This window comes from Lepisosteus oculatus, chromosome 5 (assembly GCF_040954835.1).
Source record: "Lepisosteus oculatus isolate fLepOcu1 chromosome 5, fLepOcu1.hap2, whole genome shotgun sequence".
Classification (NCBI taxonomy): domain Eukaryota; kingdom Metazoa; phylum Chordata; class Actinopteri; order Semionotiformes; family Lepisosteidae; genus Lepisosteus; species Lepisosteus oculatus.
The window spans coordinates 38,986,818-39,006,639 of NC_090700.1; the positions used below are offsets into that span (position 1 = coordinate 38,986,818).

The 19,822-nt window shown below is 44.5% G+C and overlaps 1 protein-coding gene across 8 annotated transcripts in view; it reads left to right on the forward strand.

Moving 5' to 3' along the window:
- tfeb (transcription factor EB) overlaps nt 1-18,721 on the forward strand; it is a 41,128-nt gene extending 22,407 nt beyond the window's left edge. For 7 of the 8 annotated variants that reach the window (XM_015342593.2, XM_015342588.2, XM_015342594.2 and 4 more), the window contains 8 exons: nt 675-919; nt 5,519-5,779; nt 7,011-7,106; nt 11,705-11,822; nt 12,507-12,563; nt 13,192-13,267; nt 13,729-13,876; nt 15,303-18,721. In XM_015342593.2, the coding sequence (XP_015198079.2) occupies nt 725-919; nt 5,519-5,779; nt 7,011-7,106; nt 11,705-11,822; nt 12,507-12,563; nt 13,192-13,267; nt 13,729-13,876; nt 15,303-15,815 (1,464 nt within the window). In that variant the 5' untranslated portion in view covers nt 675-724 and the 3' untranslated portion in view covers nt 15,816-18,721. The remainder of the gene's footprint in view (nt 1-674; nt 920-5,518; nt 5,780-7,010; nt 7,107-11,704; nt 11,823-12,506; nt 12,564-13,191; nt 13,268-13,728; nt 13,877-15,302) is intronic. The other variant, XM_015342597.2, reaches the window with a different exon arrangement.
- Nucleotides 18,722-19,822: the final 1,101 nt, after the last annotated feature.

A 19,822-nucleotide genomic window follows, 5' to 3' on the forward strand; every position in this document is an offset into this window, starting at 1 on the left:
ACTGACAGCACCACTGCTGCTGCTATTTATAACGACAGCGCTAATAACAAAACCAATAGCTGCCTTACCGTATTTGATTAGGAGAGTTTTAAATAACTTATTTCTTGCTCGTAAAAGAGGGATGGTTTTCTAACTAGTTTTCTAACTGTGCCCAGGTGTCCTGAGTATCTCCTTAAGCAGCGTCAGTGCTATTTCCATATACAGTGACTGTGACTGTAGAATATTTCTAGCAATTATACTCTAGTTACTTACTATTATTGTTTTTGTATCAGTTGATGTGCTTTGTTACTTCTTTGATTGTTAAGCTCGGCAATTCTCTGGGCAAAGTGTGTCCAGAGAGTGTGGAGCAGATGGGTTTGTCCAGAGGGAGCGGATTGGAGGGGTGTGTCCAGACAGGATAGAACAAGTGATGTCCAGAGAGGGTGGGCCGGAGGGGTGTTTCCATTTTGTGGGTTGTAGGGGCGTGTCCCTGTATCCCCGGGCCACCATCGTGTGAAGCTGCTTGAATGCAATAGTGATGCTAGTGAGGGAAATTAAGGTGCGCTGCCATGCTGGGGGAGTGAAGTGAAGACATCGAAGGATATGTGGATAGAAATGTCCACTCTTCTAGACCTCGTCTGACAGTGCACTCAGCCATTGTAACGCAATAATGTTCGTCTCTTCCTGCCTCGCAGCGACCCGCACCTGTGACCCCGCCTCCCCCACCGCCCTGCCCCGCCCCGCCATGGCGTCGCGAATCGGGCTGCGCCTGCAGCTGATGAGGGACCAGCTGCAGCAGGAGGAGCAGCGGGAGAAGCAGCAGCAGCAGGCCGCCGCCATGCACTACATGCAGCACCGCATGCCCCTGCCGTCCACGCCCGCCATCAACGCGCCCATGAACTTCCCGGCCCCCATGCAGGTCCCCGTGGAGGTGCTCAAGGTGAGGCCGGTGCCGGGCGCTGCTGGGATTGGCCACTTCCTGTGTGTGTTTGGTCACCGGTGGACATGACTGGCTCCGAGATGGCTCCCCAGTCGCATTGGTTTTGCCTTTTTACTATGGTTTTACCATAGTTGTGCTGCAGTCTCTTCACTCAGTCTCACTACACTGGACCATGGTAATACCATGGTATAGTGTAGTGAACATACCTTACAAATAAGTGTCATGGTACAACATAGTCCAGATGGTAAAGCACAGTAGGAGTCTGAAAAAATGTTAAACGTTTTTCCACCAAAGTATGCTGTAATAAGGGGGCTTCCCTCTGTTTTTACACCTATTATTATTATTATTATTATTATTATTATTATTATTATTATTATTGTGGTTGTTGTTCTGTTTTCCTCTCACGTCTGCTTATAAGGGCTCAGCAGGGCTGGTCATTTGCTGAACTGGATCACTTTAATGCCCTTTAAAGGTCTTCAGCTCTTGATGATTTTAAGAGAACTAGAAAATTGGGTGGATGTGAGGACTGGAAGTGGGCACTTGTGTGGCACAGTGGTTAGCATTCCTTGGGGTGCTATCTGCGTGGAGTTTGTGTGTTCTTGTGGGTTTCCTTCATGTTCTCCAATTTCTTCAAACTGCCCAGAGACATACTGGTAGGTTAATTGGCTTCTGGGAAAATCGGCCCTGGTGTGAGCATGTGCACGCTTGTGTTTGTGCCAGTGTGTGCCCTGCGATGGACTGGTGTCCTGTCCAGGGTGTACCCTGCCTTGCGCCTGTTGCATGCTGGAAGAGGCTCTGGCTCCCCTGCGACCCAGAGTTGGATAACAGAGTTAGAAAATGGATGAATTTGACCGCGACAGTTCTTATGCTTGCTGGATATAGAGAGGGACGGATAGAGCTGCAGGTAACAACTTAAAAACCAAAACCAACAAACAAAAAACCGATGGATTTTAAGCTGCCTTGCCCTTTTTGTTTGAAGTAGTCAAGAGAACAGTAAGACCCGAGGGCTTTAACCCCAGCTGAGTTAATTGCCTGGTAGAGATCAGGCAGAGCAGTAGGGCAGAGGTAAGTAAGTAGCCCACGCTGTAAGCTTCAATTAGCCCTGCAGTGTCCATCCAGCCACGCTGAATAATCCCTCACGTGCTGCGGCTGCCGTCCAGTTTAAGAAGACCTGAGAGGGGAGGTCCTGGGTAGGTTGGCACAGACCTGGACTGCGTGCACAGCACACAGCAGCCAGTAACAGGTGGAAGGCAGACAGGACTTGCTCTGGATCACACATAAACCAGACGTAATGGGGTGGAGAGGCAGCCAGGTAAGCGCTGATGTATATTAGAGGGAAATAAATAATCATGCTCCTACATACTGTAGTGTAAGAGTCAGATGCCAGAGTCAGGCATTTTGCCAGCTGCCCGGCAGCTAGAAGCAGAAGCCGAAGCCGCATGTTATCTTATCTTAATTGTGCTTGTGTGTTTGCGTTTGTGCTACCCACACCAGACAAGTCCGATAAAAATAAGAAGGAGCCTATCGCAGGATCCGTCCTGCCATCCTCTCGGCCCAGGCCGCGAGTGACTGAAAGGCTGCCAGTTTATCAGCGAAGGGGGGCTCAGAGTATCACAGAGCGCCACAGGGAAAAAAAAGATGCTCCCAGTTATTGATGGAATTGTGCACTTTGGCTTCAAACTGCAATATCTTTCTCCCTGTTTGTGAGTGCCTCTCCATCTACCCGGATAGGCGGTAAATTGGTTGAAAGTCCAGTGATAATTCAGCTTCTGCCCAGTGTAGATGGTGAACTGCCCTGGCATTTCATCCAAAGTGCCCAACTTAGCCTATAGTGTAGGTTAGATCCAAATACTTCAGCAGAAAATAAAGTTTTGATAGGTCCCTTCATTGCTTTGAATGATAAAATGCAGAATGAAAAAAAACCTGCACTGGGGTGACCAAGCCAGCGGCCACAATCCAGCAGGTTTTAAAGGTCACCCTTATCCTTCAGCTCCTAATGACTTGTGACAAATGGGACTTTATGATCAGTTTAGCAGGTTGGTTAAGTCATTTCTGGTCCTGGAAAAGCTACAGGGCATTTTGTGTTTTTTTGCTGCAAAGCGTCTCTGAATGATTTCAGTAGTCAAATTACCTGCTTAACAGGTAAACTGCTCCATGCCTTTAGGTGACGGTGGCTAAGGGGTGACCAGAAACCAAGGACTGTGGTTAACCATGCATGTACCGTGTCAAATAACATGCATGTATCCTATCCGATAACACGTTTGAGCTGGTCTTCTAGTGTCTTGCCAACAAGAAAAGATGGCTGGAAGGTGTTTTTTCCATTGTTCTAAAATGCTTATCTTGCTTTAAAACCGAGGATGAGCAGGCTATTGCAGGAATTGCTGGTGTGAGCGGTACCTCTCGGTTTGTGAGCCAAGTATAGAAAATGAACTACAAAGAGCTACAGTATGCATGTGACGTTCACCATTCCAGCTCTCCACATTGGTCAGATCCACCTCCGAGAAGTCATTCCTGGATCTTAGCGCTCTTCTCTGATCTCTGTTGGCCAGCCATGTGGCACCTGGTTATGCTTGAGAAGCCATGAGATTTCTACCTATTTCTTTACTTCCCAGCAGTCTGAGTTAGTGCCCATTAAGTTCGGCATGAAGGTGTGCAGAAACTTAGCTGATAAGACAGTGTGCTTTTTAACATTATACTTCTCCTTTCTCCTGAGATGACAGTGATCTGGATTGCATTCATTAGCCTGTAGAAATGACTGGCTTTTCTTTTGCTAAGCCAGTGACTTTTTATTTTGTTTAAGCAAAGTTGTGACAGCTTAGCTTGAATTGAACAGAATGTCCCCGAGGAGGACATTAGAGCTCTGAGACTGCACTGCGCAATGCAAGAATCTGACATGTACATTTCTCGGTGAGCGGAGATGCTTTGAAAACAAAAAGAATTAGGGAAAACGGGAGAAAACTTTTTGCTGGAAAGGAAAAGTTTTTTTTTGTTCGCATTCTTTGAGGGTTATAAGGATTTCAGCAGTATAACAGAAGAAGGGAAGTTCTTGTTAAAAAAAGACACAAGAAAGTTCCCTGAAGTCTGCCTGCCTTTGAAGTGAAAGAATGAGGGCAATCCCCTCTAGCCTTTCACCCGGCACGCGGTGCCTTCAGGATTTGCAGCAAAACTTTCAGAGGGGAACTCAGCCCTCCAGCGTATGGATTTAAGCTCCAGCGTTACGTAATGGCCTGGGTCTGTGCCTAGAACTGAGCAGGCACATCTGAGCAAGCTTCTCTGTGTGGTCTTGATCACTTCCCCTTCCAGAAAGGCCATTGAACCCTGATGAGGGACCAGGCTGGGGCTTGGGGGGCCTTTGACCTGAGTGGGAGCGAGCCACAGTGACAACCACAACACACGTGCATATCTTGGTTCCAAAATACAGCGTAAACCCTTTGCACTGGCATCTTATGTACAGAAGTGAAACTCTCCCCAGAACCAATTTTGTCTAGTAGTCTGGAGTTGGTTTGTGTTGACTCATCATTGTACTCTTCCAGACAATGGGGAGAAGTGGCTAGAAAGCCAGAGTATGTAGTAAAAAGGGGCAGAACGTACTGAAATTCCAAGTTGGTGTTGACTGTACACAATTTCTGTCTTTCTTTTACTTATTTAGTAAAATAAGTTTTACCTTGACACAAGCAGTAGCGTCAGGAATCAGCCTCTGATTCCTCATCTGTAGAGGCTAGCAAGACATGGACCAATCCTAAAGCGAGTGGACCACTCTTTTCTCGGGAGGTGAAAGCCAGGAGGTTGTTGAGTAGGGCATGTGACACATATTGGTTAAGTCTGGTGATTCCCATTCTTGAGCCCAGGTGGAGTCTGCATTGAAGTCTTGTTGGGGAGGGTTTTTTCAGATTGGTTTTCTTGAAAGCATGACAGGCTTTTGGTGGATGTAACCGGTTAGACGCAGTGTGCTTGTGCACAGTTGTGGTGGCTGTGCTACAGAAAGGAAAAGGCTTAGAAAGGTTACATAAAAATATTTAGAGTATTCAAAATATTTGGAAAAATATTCTTAAAGGTACTGACAAATCAACCCAGTGGATTACTCTATACTCAATACCAAGACAGTAACACAAAGGCAGAACGTAAGTTACAATTCAGGGCCGACAAAAGGTGGCAGTCCTTTACACAAAGGTTAGTGGGAGACCAGGACAGCTGCCCACCCGTGCAGTTGGACCTGATAGTCTGGGAAACTTCAGGAACAGGCTGGATGGCAGCCTTGGATCATTAAGACAATGGTGAGAAACATGGGCTCCTGTTGTTTTTACTGTTGTTGTGTTTCTCTTTGCTGTCGAATTTTAACTGCTAACCCGATGGTGAAAGGAGGAGTATGTGTGTACATATGATGATCATGGAAAGTTGTGCAAGTTCAAACAAAGATTTTCATATAATGTTTAATAGTAAAGTAGAATTTGACGTCACAAGACAATTGAAAGCGAAACTTGATTCCTGTTGTCTTGTGAATTGATCTTGACATTCAAAAGATGATCCACAGTCCCGAAGTGCCATGGCATGAAAGGCACTATATGAACACTCATGAAGTTCTTTGTTTGTGCTCCGCAGGTGCAGACACATCTGGAAAACCCCACCAAGTACCACATCCAGCAATCCCAGCGGCAGCAGGTGAAACAGTACCTGTCCACCACCTATGCTACCAAGCAGGCAGTGAGCGCAGTGACAGGGGCTCCGAACTTACCCCCCACACCTGGGGCCCCCGCTCAGCTCATCACCCCCTCCACAGGAAACAGTGCCCCCAACAGCCCCATGGCCATGCTGAACATCAGCGCCAGCCATGAGAAAGAGGTACCTGTTGCTCACTTTGGGGTAAGAACTAACTCTTTAAAGCTATGGTTTTTGACAACAGGAGCACTCCTGGTGAAATTAGACTGCTGAGATTGTTAGGGGTTTTTTTTTTGCTAACATTCTGTTATTTAGCTGCCTGTCTTTCTTTTTTGTTATTTTCTGTAATTTATTACATTTTGGCATTCACATTATCACACAATATGCTGGAAAAGCTGGAGTCAAAATAAGGACATTCATCAAAAAATAAGCTAAAAGTTTGTACTGAAGAAGAATTTTGAACTGGGATAGGCTCTGGGTTGCTGTGAAATTTAATAAGAATAAGGGGGGTTAAAATGAGTAGCTGTGAGCAAGTAAAAGCAGAACACATTTTGCACTGGAGGAAAATGCTTGAAAAGCCGTTCTGTCAATCTGAGAAATGTTGACTTTTGAGTCAGAAACTCAAGTGGTCCACAGAGAAACATAAAGTAGATCTCCCTCTGAATCGCTGAATAAAACAAATCATTGCACCAGTTATCTCTGTCTCTAAAGCCCCAGGGTACAAATATTTCTTCCAAAAATTGCTTTTCCAGAGAACCAAACAGTCCTTGAACCGTTGCTTTGCTGAAAGTGGATGCGTTTTTTATGTTGTTGTTGAGCTGTTTCGTACAGCAAAGATAATAAGGGCTAAAAAGTGCCTTAAGGTCAAAGTGTTAACTTCACTCTCATTGCTGTTTAACGGTGCAATTACTGCAGTGGGGCTGTAATTACAGTTTAAACAAAGTTATAGTACACCTAAACTGCATTAAAGAGTCAATTTCGTCAACACCACCACATAGACTTTGGTCCCTTCTAGATTCATTTACGACCATGTCACTGGTGCTGTCATTGATTTTGGTGAACAATGTGCGTGTGTCTGTGTGGCTCCTCTCCTGCTATGTGTAGTTATTTTTAATGAAAGAACTTGAGGTGTTTTAGGAGAGTTATATCTGAGTTTTTTATATCAAGGCATGAAATAACCTTAAACTTGACTTGGCTGAGGCATCTGTGTGGCGTCAACCAAGAACGTCACAGAAGCCTGCCTGCTACTTTGTAGTGGTCAGTTTTTTTGCTGTGGTCAGATATGAAGACGCACAGAGTTAAAATGCATTCTACCCTCATAAGGCAACAAAAGAATCAATAGTAGCCCTTGTTTGTTTGTCTGGCTTCCAGATGGTGTGGGTTTGGGTCTTTTTATCTCCTAGCAACACTAAATCTGGCTCCTCTGTCTGTGCAGCTGGATGAAGTCATCGATGACATCATCAGCATGGAGTCCAGCTATAATGATGACATACAAGCCTACACTGACCCTGTGATTCAGATGCCAAACACAGTAAGTGGCACTCAGAATCGCTGTGCACAATTCTTTATTGTGTGTTTTATATCTGATATGTTGTTTTTTAGATAGATCCAATTACTGAAATTAGTTCATCAGGTTTTGTTGAAGTAGCTTTTTACAGTATGTGCATTTTAGGTTGCTATTCTGTTTGAAACTCCAGTTTACAAATAGAGAATCATCTCCTTCTCTTAAAATATTTTTGCCTTAAAATATGATACTGTATATACAGTACTGTACTTTTTTACTGTGCTGGCCATTCTGGCACTTTACATATACTTTGAAAAAAAATGTTATTTTTGAAAGAGGCAGAACTTTTGTTTCACAACATGATCATGTTTAGAACTGAAGCAATTTGTATAACAGCTGCCACTAATTGGTAAATGATCGTTTGCCGAAATAGACAATCTTTAGATTTACCAATATTGTCTGTGTCTGAATGCATGTTTGCTTTTTTTCTACATAACCTGCAGTGACCTTTTAAAAGTGTATTGCAAAGACAGGCTAGTTTGGTGAGGAAGTAATTAAAATAAGGATAACAATAAGTTTAGAAAAATGTTAAAGTGAGAAAAGAAAACTGTGTTAGAACTCTTTTAGACTGTCGGTACTTTGCTCTGTGCTGCTTTAAAGTGGCTGTTTGAAATTAACAATTAAACCAATGCCAGTTAGAGTTAAACTTGTTTACAAGACAAGACGTTTGGAGGGACACTTGGCCACAGGAGAAAACAGGCTGAAAGTCCAAAGAGGCGAAAGTTCAGTTCTCTTAGCTTCTGAGGAGGATAGAAGAGCCTGTGTTTGAGACTATCTGGGATTATTCTGGCTTGGGACTGGGGCTCGTGGCTGAGTCATCAGGCAGGTCCTCCGCAATGAAGGTGAAAGGCAAAAGCTATGCCATTGTGGAGGTGATTGATGGGCAGAAGATACAGCTGGTAAGAGAACAGCAGGAGAGGTGCATGTTCCTGGCAAGGGGTATGGCATACGACTGATTGGAAGTGATTTTAGAGAATGTGTTAGCCACCATGTCGCTACAGGAATTAAAGGTTCAGGACATTGCCTACAGTCTGTGACCTGTAGGCAGTAACTCAGTAAAAGGGAAGGACCCATCCAGAAGTTCAGTGTTCCATTTTTGTGGCAGTGTTTTCTTAATGTTTGCTGTTTTTTTACCCCCCCTTGCACTGTTTGCCTCGGTTTGTCATGAGTTTCCACACAGTTCATCTCTGCTGTGCATGGCCAAGTTTCTGCTGCATGTTCTTCTGCTTTTAGTAGCGCTGTACCTCAGTGTAAATCTCTGCTTGAATGAGGCTAGTCATGACTATTATAGAAACAGTCCACAACATGATAAAGTGACAGGCATGAAAACTGTCTAGAAAATAAAAGGTCACTTAAAAATACCAGGGCATGGCGGTGCAGTGGTTAGCTTGGCTGCCCAGCAGCGCTGGGGTCCTGGGTTCAGTTCCTGGGGCACTACTGTGTCTGCCAGGAAACTGGCCCTGGTGTGAGTGTGTACTGTATGTGGGTGTGTTTGTGTCTGTGTGCCCTGCGATGGACTGGCATTCTCAGGGTGTATCTCATCTTGTCTCTGTTGCTTGCCGGGATAGGGCAACCCTGTATGAGATAAGATGGTTAGGAAATGGATGGGTGGGTGGATGTACAGTATAAACATACCAGAATCACTGTTACTTAGATCCATCTGCAGAAGCCAGCTCTGACATTGTTGTCTTTTTCCTTCATTTCCTTCTTCTCCCTACCTGGAGTTTTGCTCTTAGCTTTCGGCTGAAGCTGTGGCTCATTGTGAACTGTCACCCAGGGTCCTCACTGCTGCTGCTCTCGTTAAGCCCCTCAGTGCACAGGATGCCTTGGCCCAGGAGAGGCCGGGTGCAGGACCTCCCATGTGTCTGAATGGGAAAATGCGGCTCTTTCCCAGCGACATGCCTCTTGTCCTTTAAAATATCACGGCCTCTGCTTTTGGATCCTGAAGGGATCTAATGAACAGAGTTTCCAGAAGTAGCTGTTTGTTTTGTCGTGTTGTTTCAGACACAATACACAGTACAGAGATCAGTCTTATTATTGATCTGTTTCATTATTGATCAGCCTTGTGTACATTACATTCTTTCTGCTGAGCTAGGACTTCATTAGATTAATTGCTTTTTGCTATAAAACACTGCATTTAAACATATGTGATTCATTAGTTTTATTTTTCAAATGAAGATTGTATGCAGTGTGCTAATATACAGCACATTGTGCTTTAAAAACAATCATAGATGCTTAGTGAAATACAGTCTAAGGTTTACCAGCAAAACATTAAAGCATTTAAGACAGCAAACTGCAATTTGTTTTACGAATTCCCATTATTGAAAGGTTAGTTTGACAAAATAGGTTTTTCAGATTACACGAATAAATACAAAGAGGATTGGCTAGAATGGAGCTGTCCTAAGAAAAGGGGACTCAATCAGTAAAATCCCTTTGTTTATCCAGTTGTTTATGTGTATTAAATCCTGCTAATACTCTTTAATCCTTCGAGGGTTAACAATGCACATCAGAGGAAGAGGTGGAATCAATCCAGTGTGCTGCATTCCAGCAGGCTGACACCCTGAGCAGGTTAACACATTGCAGCACGCTGTGGTGGGCAGCTGGAGTTTTTTCAACGCCGAATTGAGCGAAGGTGTAGATTTAACTGCATTTGCGGTGACGCCATGCCGGCTGTAGCCTATCCCTTTATGGAAACTTTGAAACACGGGGGGGCAGAAACCCTGATTACTACAGAAGCGCATTGCTGCAATCAAGGAAAAAAATATTTCATGTGGTATCTCATAATTACGAAACAGTATATTATATCGTAATTACTAGATAGTAAATTATTGTGTCATTACAAGATACCGATGGTCATTTGAGTATATGCACAACCTCTTAAATGGTGCAATGACAGCACCTAGAAGCTTCTGAGAGCTCAGCTGGAAGTTTGGGTTTAGTGTTCCTGACAGTGTCCAGCGCTGCAGAATGTGTATGGACTTAATTTCGACTGGGGGTTATTCATAATGAAATGTAGCACTTTGAACCTAATGTGAACACAATCGTTAAAACCCTGAGGACCCTCACACTTATCCTTAAACAAGAAAGAGTGTACCTTGCAATTGATTGCAATGCTGAAAACTAATGATAATGTAAGTATTATATGGCTATTGTGCTATCATGTTATTATCACATAAAATACGTGATAATGTACTATCTTGTAATGATGAGATCATTTTACGAGATAACACAACATATTTCTTTCCTTGATGGCAGCAATAAGCTTCAAAATATTATCTTTTGTTTTGTGACTTTGGAACCTGTGCTTACATTGCTGTCCTTAATCATAGAGTGCTGCTACATGTATCTAATCATTACTTTAGAGATGCCTCATTAACAACCAGCAATGAAGCACTTTCCTGTTCCTAGTTAAGCAAAGGGTTAAAGCAGACGAAAGCCTAAAGACTATTTTTAAAAGTCCGTGTTAGAGTTTTCCTCACTGTACTAACAAGCTCTCATTGTTGCACAGTGGTGACTTTACTGAAATTAACCCTCAGACTGGTAAACAGATGTTTCGGCAAATGAGGGCCCATTGTGTTCACAGATGAATCATCACCCTCAGATTGCATAATAACCCCATTCCTCGCAGAGAATGAACACTACCAATTACCAGGAACGCACAGAGAAGCGAGCTTTAACAGCTGGGGAAGAGCCAGCACAAACTCTGTCATGGGAAAGATAAGGGTTGTCTGTGGTGCCTCTTTTAAATCTAATAGTTCATCTTCATCTTTTGTCAGTCATTAGATTACTCCCAGTTTCACGATCACTGCCAACTTGCATGTCTGTCTTATAAATTGTATGAAGGATATATACTGTAGGAAAAATATCTATTCTATTCTAGTCTTCTACATATCTCACTAAATTGTTCTACTGTAGCTGTTGGTGCTGGTACATACTGCTATAGTACTGCATCTGGGATAAATATGTAAGGATTGACAATTGAAATTTTTTTACTATTTTAATTTCTTTTTAGAAGGTTGAACGATTATCTGTCACTAGATAGCAAAATGTCTCTTGAAGCCTTTTATGTTTCTGAAAGGTCTAGGTACAGCGACATTTAATTTTCAGGAAAGTAAAGGATACAGACAGAAGAAAGCGATAAGAAGATGATAAATGAGAGAATTCCTGATAGTCAATCATTACTTTCTCCTGAAGTTCAGCATTTATATTTTATCTATGTCTTATCTCAAGTCTTTATCTCTGGTTTATGACTTCACACTGACAGCTTAGAGATTATAGATCAAATCTTGAGGTTGCTGGGTTATATCTGAGAAAGCTGATTTTCTAGGGTTACGCATCTCCCCAAAACGTATTAGAAACGGGGGGAGGCTAAATTCTAGGGGAGCTGATGAACCTCTCCTGTTATCAGTCTCTTTGCAATCTGTCATTTTGTGTGGTGTTCAAGCTCATCATAGAAACAATTTGGAAAGGCACAACCTAAAACCTGTCATTGAGAAACCTGAAGGGTGTTGTACTTCATTCACTTACTCACTATAATTCTTTTTTTGTGTCTTTTTTTATTTAAGCTGCCCCTGTCCAGTAGCCATTTAGAAGGATACTCTGGCCCAGGTATTGCTGGGCCAGCTATTGCCATGACCAGCAACTCCTGCCCAGCCAACCTGACCATCAAAAGGGAAATGTCAGGTAAGCACAATCACTGCTGAGAGCGCTGAGCCTGGACAGTGGGCAGTGCTGGAGGAAGAGAGCGCAGTGGCTCAGCTGAAGGTTGACTGTTATTCCAGTAGGAACGTGTCGTTAGGGACGTCAGGAGATCCTACAGAAGGCTCTCCCTTCTCCTTTGCTTTGTATGTGTGTTTTTGGAGGGGTGTGTTCTATAGTAGAGAAGCTGATTGTTTTTTGCAATTTTGTGAATTACTTTCTGTTTTTGCTTCTGGTTTTATGAAAGTGTTTGATTAGAAAATGTAGAGTAAGTCTTTGCAGCAGGTCTTTTGAAGGTTGTGTCATTTATTTTTACCGTATAAATATTATAAAAATATATAAAATTAATCTTATAACTTTTTCAAAAAGGTGTTTGTGTGTATATGCATTATTTATGTGACACACATACAAATTTTAGAAGTGGTTTTAAGATGTTGACATTGAGGGAAAGACGTTAACTTGGATTGGTATGAGCAGTACAGATGGGTGTTGACAGAGTGGGACTGTACAGATGTTGATGGAGAGGGATTATACAGATGTAGACTGGTAGGGACTATACAGATATTGACAGATTGGCACTATACAGATGTAGACTGGTAGGGACTATACAGATGTTGATGGAGAGGAGTACAGGACCCCAAGGACTGACTGAATTTGTCTTTTGTTAAGATGCAGAGGTCCATGCTCTGGCCAAGGAGAGGCAGAAGAAAGACAATCACAACCTGAGTGAGTCTCTTTACGATCTTCCAGACAGTTTAAAGTACAGCTATGGGGAAGGAATCAACAGTGTCATTTAACCCCAATCCCCTTAAATATTTAACTGACAGTATATAGCACTTTGGTGTATAGTTAACCTGCAGGGTTTTGCAAGAACTGCAAAAAATTAAATTACCTACAGCATTTCTCAGATGCAGAAACAACACTCTAAAGAATGTCACTGACATCTGGAAGGGATCCAGAGATTTCCAAGGTGGCATTTTCCAAAACCAGTCATTGTTGAATGTTTACACATGCAGTTGTAGTTAAATATCCCTGCAATTAGGCCGTTAAACATGGGCTGAATTGCGCTAAACACTGTGCACTGCAATTATCATCGTACAGAGCCAGGATAAACAGCCTTTTAAAACATGTTAATGCATAGAGACCTCAGTATTATATTCTTTCACTAGATATTAGTGCTTGCAGAGAGCTCTCTGTTTCAGCCATGGGAATGGAATGGATAAGGAGATCAGTAGTAGTTGGGGGATGTAAAAAACAGTAATTTGGTTTGTCTTTGTCCTATATGCTGAACACTCAAATATCTTTTCTTCTCCCACTCCCAACTGTCTTTCACCATCTCTGATGCCCACGCCAGTTGAGAGAAGACGCAGATTTAATATCAATGATAGGATCAAGGAGTTGGGCACCATGATTCCCAAGACCAACGACCTGTAAGTAGCCATGTCTGTGTGTGGGAGTGCATGTGAGTGTGTCTATCTGCACGCGTGAGTGTGGACATGTGTGTGCAAGAGCCTAAATGTGTATGACGGACATGCTGGCGCTTGGTCTCCTTGTTCCTCATTCCTTGTTCCACCAGTAGAACTAGTGCTGGTCTTGATTTAACTGAAGAGTTCCTGTTAAAGCAGTACACAGTTGTGCACTGCAGTCAGTCCCAGTGCGTGTGCAGGCCTGGGGCTTCACTGGCCAAGGTTAGGGTTTGTAGGACCTCTTCAGTTCTTTATTAACTCACCTGCAGGAAGACAGGACTAGATCTTGGACATGGCGCTGACGACGTGGCGCTGCGTGTGTGCTGAGGGTGTGAATTTCTGGGGGGTGCACCGTGTGTATGTGTATGCAGTGCCCATGGGAAAGAGACTGGCAGGCAGTGCTTTGATGCCTCTCTCCCCACCAGGGACATTCGCTGGAACAAGGGAACCATCCTCAAAGCCTCGGTGGAGTACATCAAGAAGATGCAGAAGGATGTGCAGAGGTCACGGGAGGTGGAAAACAACTTCAGGAGGATGGAGATGGCCAACAAGCAGCTCCTGCTGCGCATCCAGGTTGGATCTGAAATCCTGAAATTGAATCCCAGTGAGGCTGTGGCTGAACCAGGCAGAGGATCAGAGCTTTAGACTGGGGGTCTCAAACCCAGGTCCTGGAGGGCCGCGGTGTCTTCTAGCTTCTGTTCCAGCCACGTTCGGAGTTAGATAGCGGGTCTAGGCGGAAATTTGTCAATCAAAACTGATTCCCATAAGATTTAATGTAAATCCCTCTGATTGGTTCCCAAATTCTAGAAAAATCCAACAGCAATTTTCCTACAGTAGGATGTCCAACAATGATGGCGTGCTTTGTTATAGCAAAAACTCAGAAACTGATTGTAAATGTAGGGAAGTCTTCTAACCAGGATCTGAGGTGCAAAGCAACTATAACTTTAATAGAGAGAATACCCTGTGTAATCAACTTTAAAGACATTTTAAGATAAATCCTATATATTGTATGTCTGATTTAGAACATAATGAGGATGATTGTTTTATTGACAACATTGGTTGGAACAAAAGGCAGAATATTCCAGGCTCTCCAAGACCTGGCCTGAGACCCCTGAGTTAGACCTGGGTCAGACTCACCTCTAGAAGGGCAATGAAGGTTTCTGTGCGTTTCAAAATGACAACTTTGCAATTTTGCATGAAATGACATGGATATGAAAATTCTGCAAAGCAGAGCAGATTAATTTGATGCGTGCTCAAAAGAGGACGATGAGGAACAGAACCCATGGACCACTGCAGAGCACGGTACTCTGGTGTGATAGCTAGATTCCACTCTGGGCTTGTGCAGTCTGCCCACCCTAAAGACCTCCCATAGTTCATTGCTGAAGTGTCGTTCTCCCCCGACAGTGGGGCTGCTGGTGCAGAATGGCTGCCGCATGTCACCTCTGTGGTAGCTGCACTTGAATAATGGGTGAAGAGCTGTATTAATGCAATTAATTATAGTTAATTACACACAAGAGGTCACCATATCTTCACAGTGTCCTTGATGACTTTCACGTGTATCCTGTGCAGGACACTAGAGGTCTGCACTGTGACTGTCATGTTCCCGTGATCCCATCCATACAAGCCCCACATTTTCGTGCTTCTCACTACACGGTTTCATGAATAATACATGAATTATTCATGAATCATAACCCTAATCCATAGAAATAATGAACTATCCGACACTTGCTCAAATCAACTTACTAGGGCTAGGGTGAACTACGCATTGACACTGGCAGAGACGGACAGCAGATTCTCAAGGACAGAGGACATGAAAGTGCAGTATCTTGCACAGGGAGACAAAGTAAGGCAGTAGCCTCCCAAGAAAACTTATCGCTGGCAAAGACAAACCTGCTGATGATTTCATGTAGGGTGCAGGGGCTGGGCAAGCATGCATGCTCTCTCGTGTTTTTTTAATTTGGTCACAAGAGGCCTTTGTTTCCCAAACTGTTTTTGCTAGGAGCTGGAGATGCAAGCGAAAATTCACGGGCTCCCCTGCAGCTCCCCGTCGGGGATGGGCAACACGGAGATGCTGAGCTCCTTCGTGAGGCTGGAGAGCAGCCCAGAGGAGAAGGCCTCGGCCGAGCCCCTGCGCCAGCCAGCGCAGCTGCCGCAGCCGCCGCAGTTCTCGCACCACCAGCATGCGCATCACCAGCAGGCGCAGCCGCAGCCGCCGCAGCTGCCGCAGCCGCCGCAGCAGCCCATACAGTACGGGTCAGTGGGGAGCTCCCAGCAGCTGGACTTTGCACAGACACTGGACTTGTGTGACAATGCGGCTGGCTACCAGGACCCGCTGTCCCAGCTCACCGACCTCTCCTTCACCTCCCCCTCCAGCAGGAAGGGGCTGGGCTTCATGGATGAAATACTCTCCCCTCTCGGAGGGGACCCCCTGCTCTCCGCCATGTCCCCCGAAGCCTCGGTCGACAGCAGCCGGCGCAGCAGCTTCAGCATGGAGGACACAGAAATGCTGTGACCCCCACCCCTCCCCCTCGCTGTCACCTGCCCTCACCCCCGCCTGCCCCGGTCCCCTCCCTCAAGCCCTCTCACACTCAACACACTCACACACATCGTGCTCATGGCCGCGCGGCCACCCGGCGCCGACACGCCGCTGCGCCGTTCTGGAAACGATGTCGGGGGAGTGGGGGGAGTTGAGTCCGGCCGGCTTGCAGGAACCGATCCGCGTTCCTTTCGAGACAGGAAGCGGGTCCCCGTTGCACATCGGTCGGGCTCTGTCCCCCGTTTCTTTCCTTTTTTCTCTGCGCCGAAACACTGGCCAGTCTCGGTTTCCTCTGCAGGACGGTAGCACCTTTCTGCACTGCCAAGAAGCAGGAGGATCTTAGAGCAGCCCAAGGAACCCTGCTGAAGCAGAGGCAGTGCCAAGCCCTGAAATCCTTTCCTTGCGAGACAGCTAGGCAGAGCTCCACAGCGGAGCTTGAACAAGCTGAGGCCAAGTCAGTATTGTACGTTTGCAAAACTCAACGGGCAGTCCTCAGGAAGTGGCTTGGGGAAAATAGGGTTTTTTCTTGCGGAAAAACTTGTTGTGCAAATTGCTACAAGATTTTGAGATTTCTCGGTGGTGAACGCACCAGGGCAAAACATCTAGGTAGGCCGCTTTAGCGTGGCAAACCCCGCTAAAAACTCTCGGGATTGCAGAGACAGGCGTTCAACGTTACGAAAGGGATCGGTCTTCTTAGGACTAACCTGCAGCAGCACCGTGCAGGAAACCTGCTGTTCTGGGGGCTGCTGTGGGCTGGCTGCTCTTATGCTGCAGACGTCGGAGGGCAGCGTCTGAGCAGCGCAAACCTACTGCACATCACACCCACCTGGCAGTGAGTGAGTGGAGCTGTGACCCCTGTAGTTGTTTTATATTTGAACTTGAGAAAAATGAAAAGTGATTTCTTCTGTTGTTGTTGCTGTTGTTCTTATTGTTGTTTTATATAAAGTTGTTCTCCTCCCAAAGCACTGAAAACCTATTTTATTTTGTGGACTTTATACAAGAATGTGTTTTTTTTTAATTAGACTTTTTGGTAAAGTGTTTTTAATTCAAAAAGAAGAAAACTGTGGACTTCTGAGTGCCGTTATGCCACTCAGGTATATTTTATATTATCTTATCTGATCCCAAAGCGACCTTTTTGCCTTGTAATGTCATTTGAAAATATTTCTGCCTGTCTGTCTAATATCTGGGGGGGTGGTGGAGCCGAGTTCTTTTGTCAGTTCAGGAATGTTGTCCTCATCTGATTTAAGAAAATGAAAACTGTATTCTTTTTACTGTTACTATTGCAATTTTATAATGGTTGATTTTTTTAAGGAAATATTGATATTTAAATGATAATTAGATTAAAGGCGATTCTTTTACCTTACTCTATTTGAATGAGCTTTGTGAATTTCAGCTAATGCAAACGAAAAGCGAGATGATTGTCTATGTGAAGCACACAGGGAGTACTTCATTGTTGTACAGCTGGGTGCTAAGGATTGGGGAGACGTGTGCTGAATTTAGTAGATTCCCCAGAAAGAGTTCCTAGTGCAAGGTTGTGGAAAAGTATAGAAGCAGGATGAAAGAATGCAGAATGTAAGTCATCCGGTTGAAAAAAAAAAGACTTTTTTCAACATGCCTTGTCTTGTACAGAGTGGATTTTATTTGCCAGCGGTCTTGCCTTCCCAGATGAGGATCTGGTGTTGCCGTTTCCCCACTAGTTTGCGATTCTACTTGAAATCGGGCACCCTGTCTTGTATGGGATGTCCGATCGTTTGCTCTTGAAAGCCTTAAGCTCTCACAAACAGTTGTGTCACAGATATCAACCTAAGAAAAGTCTCTCAGCCTGTGTGTGAAGAAGCTCAGAAGAAACAAGAAAGTGAGGTTAGGCTCTGATTCCTGCCTAGGAGCTGTTCTCCCTTTGCGACAAGCTCAAGGAGAAGCAGGGCTGGCGTAGAAGGAACGGCTTCTCGTTTTCTTTTCACAAGCTTTTGGAATCTTGCTGCTGTGTGAATTTGTATTGGCATTTGTCCTGGTGCAGGAGGCGCCGCGCTTGGGTCTAGATACTGCTTCGCTGGCGACGCATAAACCACGAGCGCATCGGTTTGAACGTGACTGTGCTTCTTGTAAACGGGCGCAGTCCCTTCCTGGTGAGGCGCTGGTCCAGCTGTCCCGTTCAGAGGCAGCAGGTTCCGGGACAGGCTGGGCCCCAGCGAGCTGCGTCGCTCCTCCGGCTGACACGGTCTCTCCCGGCGGAGCTCTGGAGCCCCCGGTGTGAGTCCTGGCGGCCGGAGTGCAGGTTTCAGTGGAGAGAGTGCCTGGGCTTCCATTCCACGCTGCCCCTCCCATGTTTCATACAGTAGCAGCAACCACAGTCTGATATATATATATATTACTGATTTCAAAACTGGTTGCTATGTAAAAGAAAACTCAGTTCTGGGTTAATGGGGAGAGGAATGTGCTTGAGCTGTTGTTCATACCATATCTTGAGCTGTTTTCCTTTCTGTGTCTCTATTATTCACTCAAAGGGTCACTCCTACAACAATGTTCTTTATAACATACAGCCCTGTGAATTACTCCAGAACCTTGTGAAAAAAAAATCTCAGGTAGCTACTGTGATTGTGATTAGTTGTGACACCAGTGTTCCACAAGGGGGCGCCATTTCCCCCTACATGAAAAGCAACTCATGTGTGACGACGTGTGGAGGAGACACATGAATACATCCCAGCGTTTCATTAACTTGTGTTTCTGTGTAGGTGCTGTGATTATGATTAAGATAAATATGCGAGCTGCTTGTTGCCAATGATGCTGTAATATAGCTTTATTCACTTTATTCTGGCGTTGATCGGTCTGCACTCTGGCTGCTGGAATCTTGTAATCTGTTCAAATTAAAACATTGCACTGCCTTTTGTGGAAAGAAAATCTATTTTGAACCAACAGTACTGCACTCCCATGACCACAGCGTTTACCAAAATCACACCAACTGACATTTTAAAGATGTTTTAAAAATGAATCAAAAAAATACTTTTAATGAAAATGTCAGCTCTGGCTCATCTTTATTTCATTAGCTGCATTCCGAGAACCGTCCTGTCTGAATTGTTTCTCTGCAAAGGAATAGGTCATAGTTAAAGGAATCTTAATGCATGCAGTGTGGATTCAGTTTTGTATCTTTTTATGTGAGGTTTGCCCCATATAGGCTGACAGGCTCTCAGCTTGTTTGTCCTCAAGCCTGTCAAGGGAATGAATTGGTCTGGGATCGACTTGACTGGGCCACAAGGTCAGTCATGGTGCGTAACCTGCGAGGCCAACCCAGACACTGCGGACAGTGACCCCTACAGATCAAACCCGGTGCTGGGCTCTGTAGTGGGGTTTTCTCCTGCCTTTATCTCCCTTTTGCTAAATTTTCCCCCATTTTACTGGCATTTTAAGTAATGGTGTTGGTAAATTGAAGGTCCCTGCAAAAACTCGGGGTGCATTTCAAAGCTTGGGGGTGGAGGAGGGGGTGGGTCGAATGTAGACTGTGGGGATTCTCTTCCGCTACACGAGTGGGCGTCCCCCCTCTCCAGTGATTCCCCTGCCTGTTCAAAGTGCACCATGCAAATGCAGAAAGAGCAGAAATACCAGATGCTTCTCAGTCACCATTTCTGATTGTCACACACATCACCCCATAACTTATTTGGGGTCATTCAGAATCGGAGATAGCGGAAAAACACAACACATGGAAAAAGTTTTGAAAAGTCAAATTAGCTTCATAAGTCTCAAAAAAAGTTTTCCCCTAACAAATGACTAAATGAAGGTACTGCTGATGTCAGTGGGGATGTTTAATTGCTGTCAAGAAACTGCAAAGTGTACAGCTGGTTATATGAACGTGAACCAGTGTGTCACAATTCTATACGGCTGGTAGATTTATTGTACAAAATGTATTTATGTAAAATCTGATATTTATTTTTCTTAATTTATATGAAATATATTTTCTTTCTGGCAGAAAAAAAAGCTGTAACATCCAA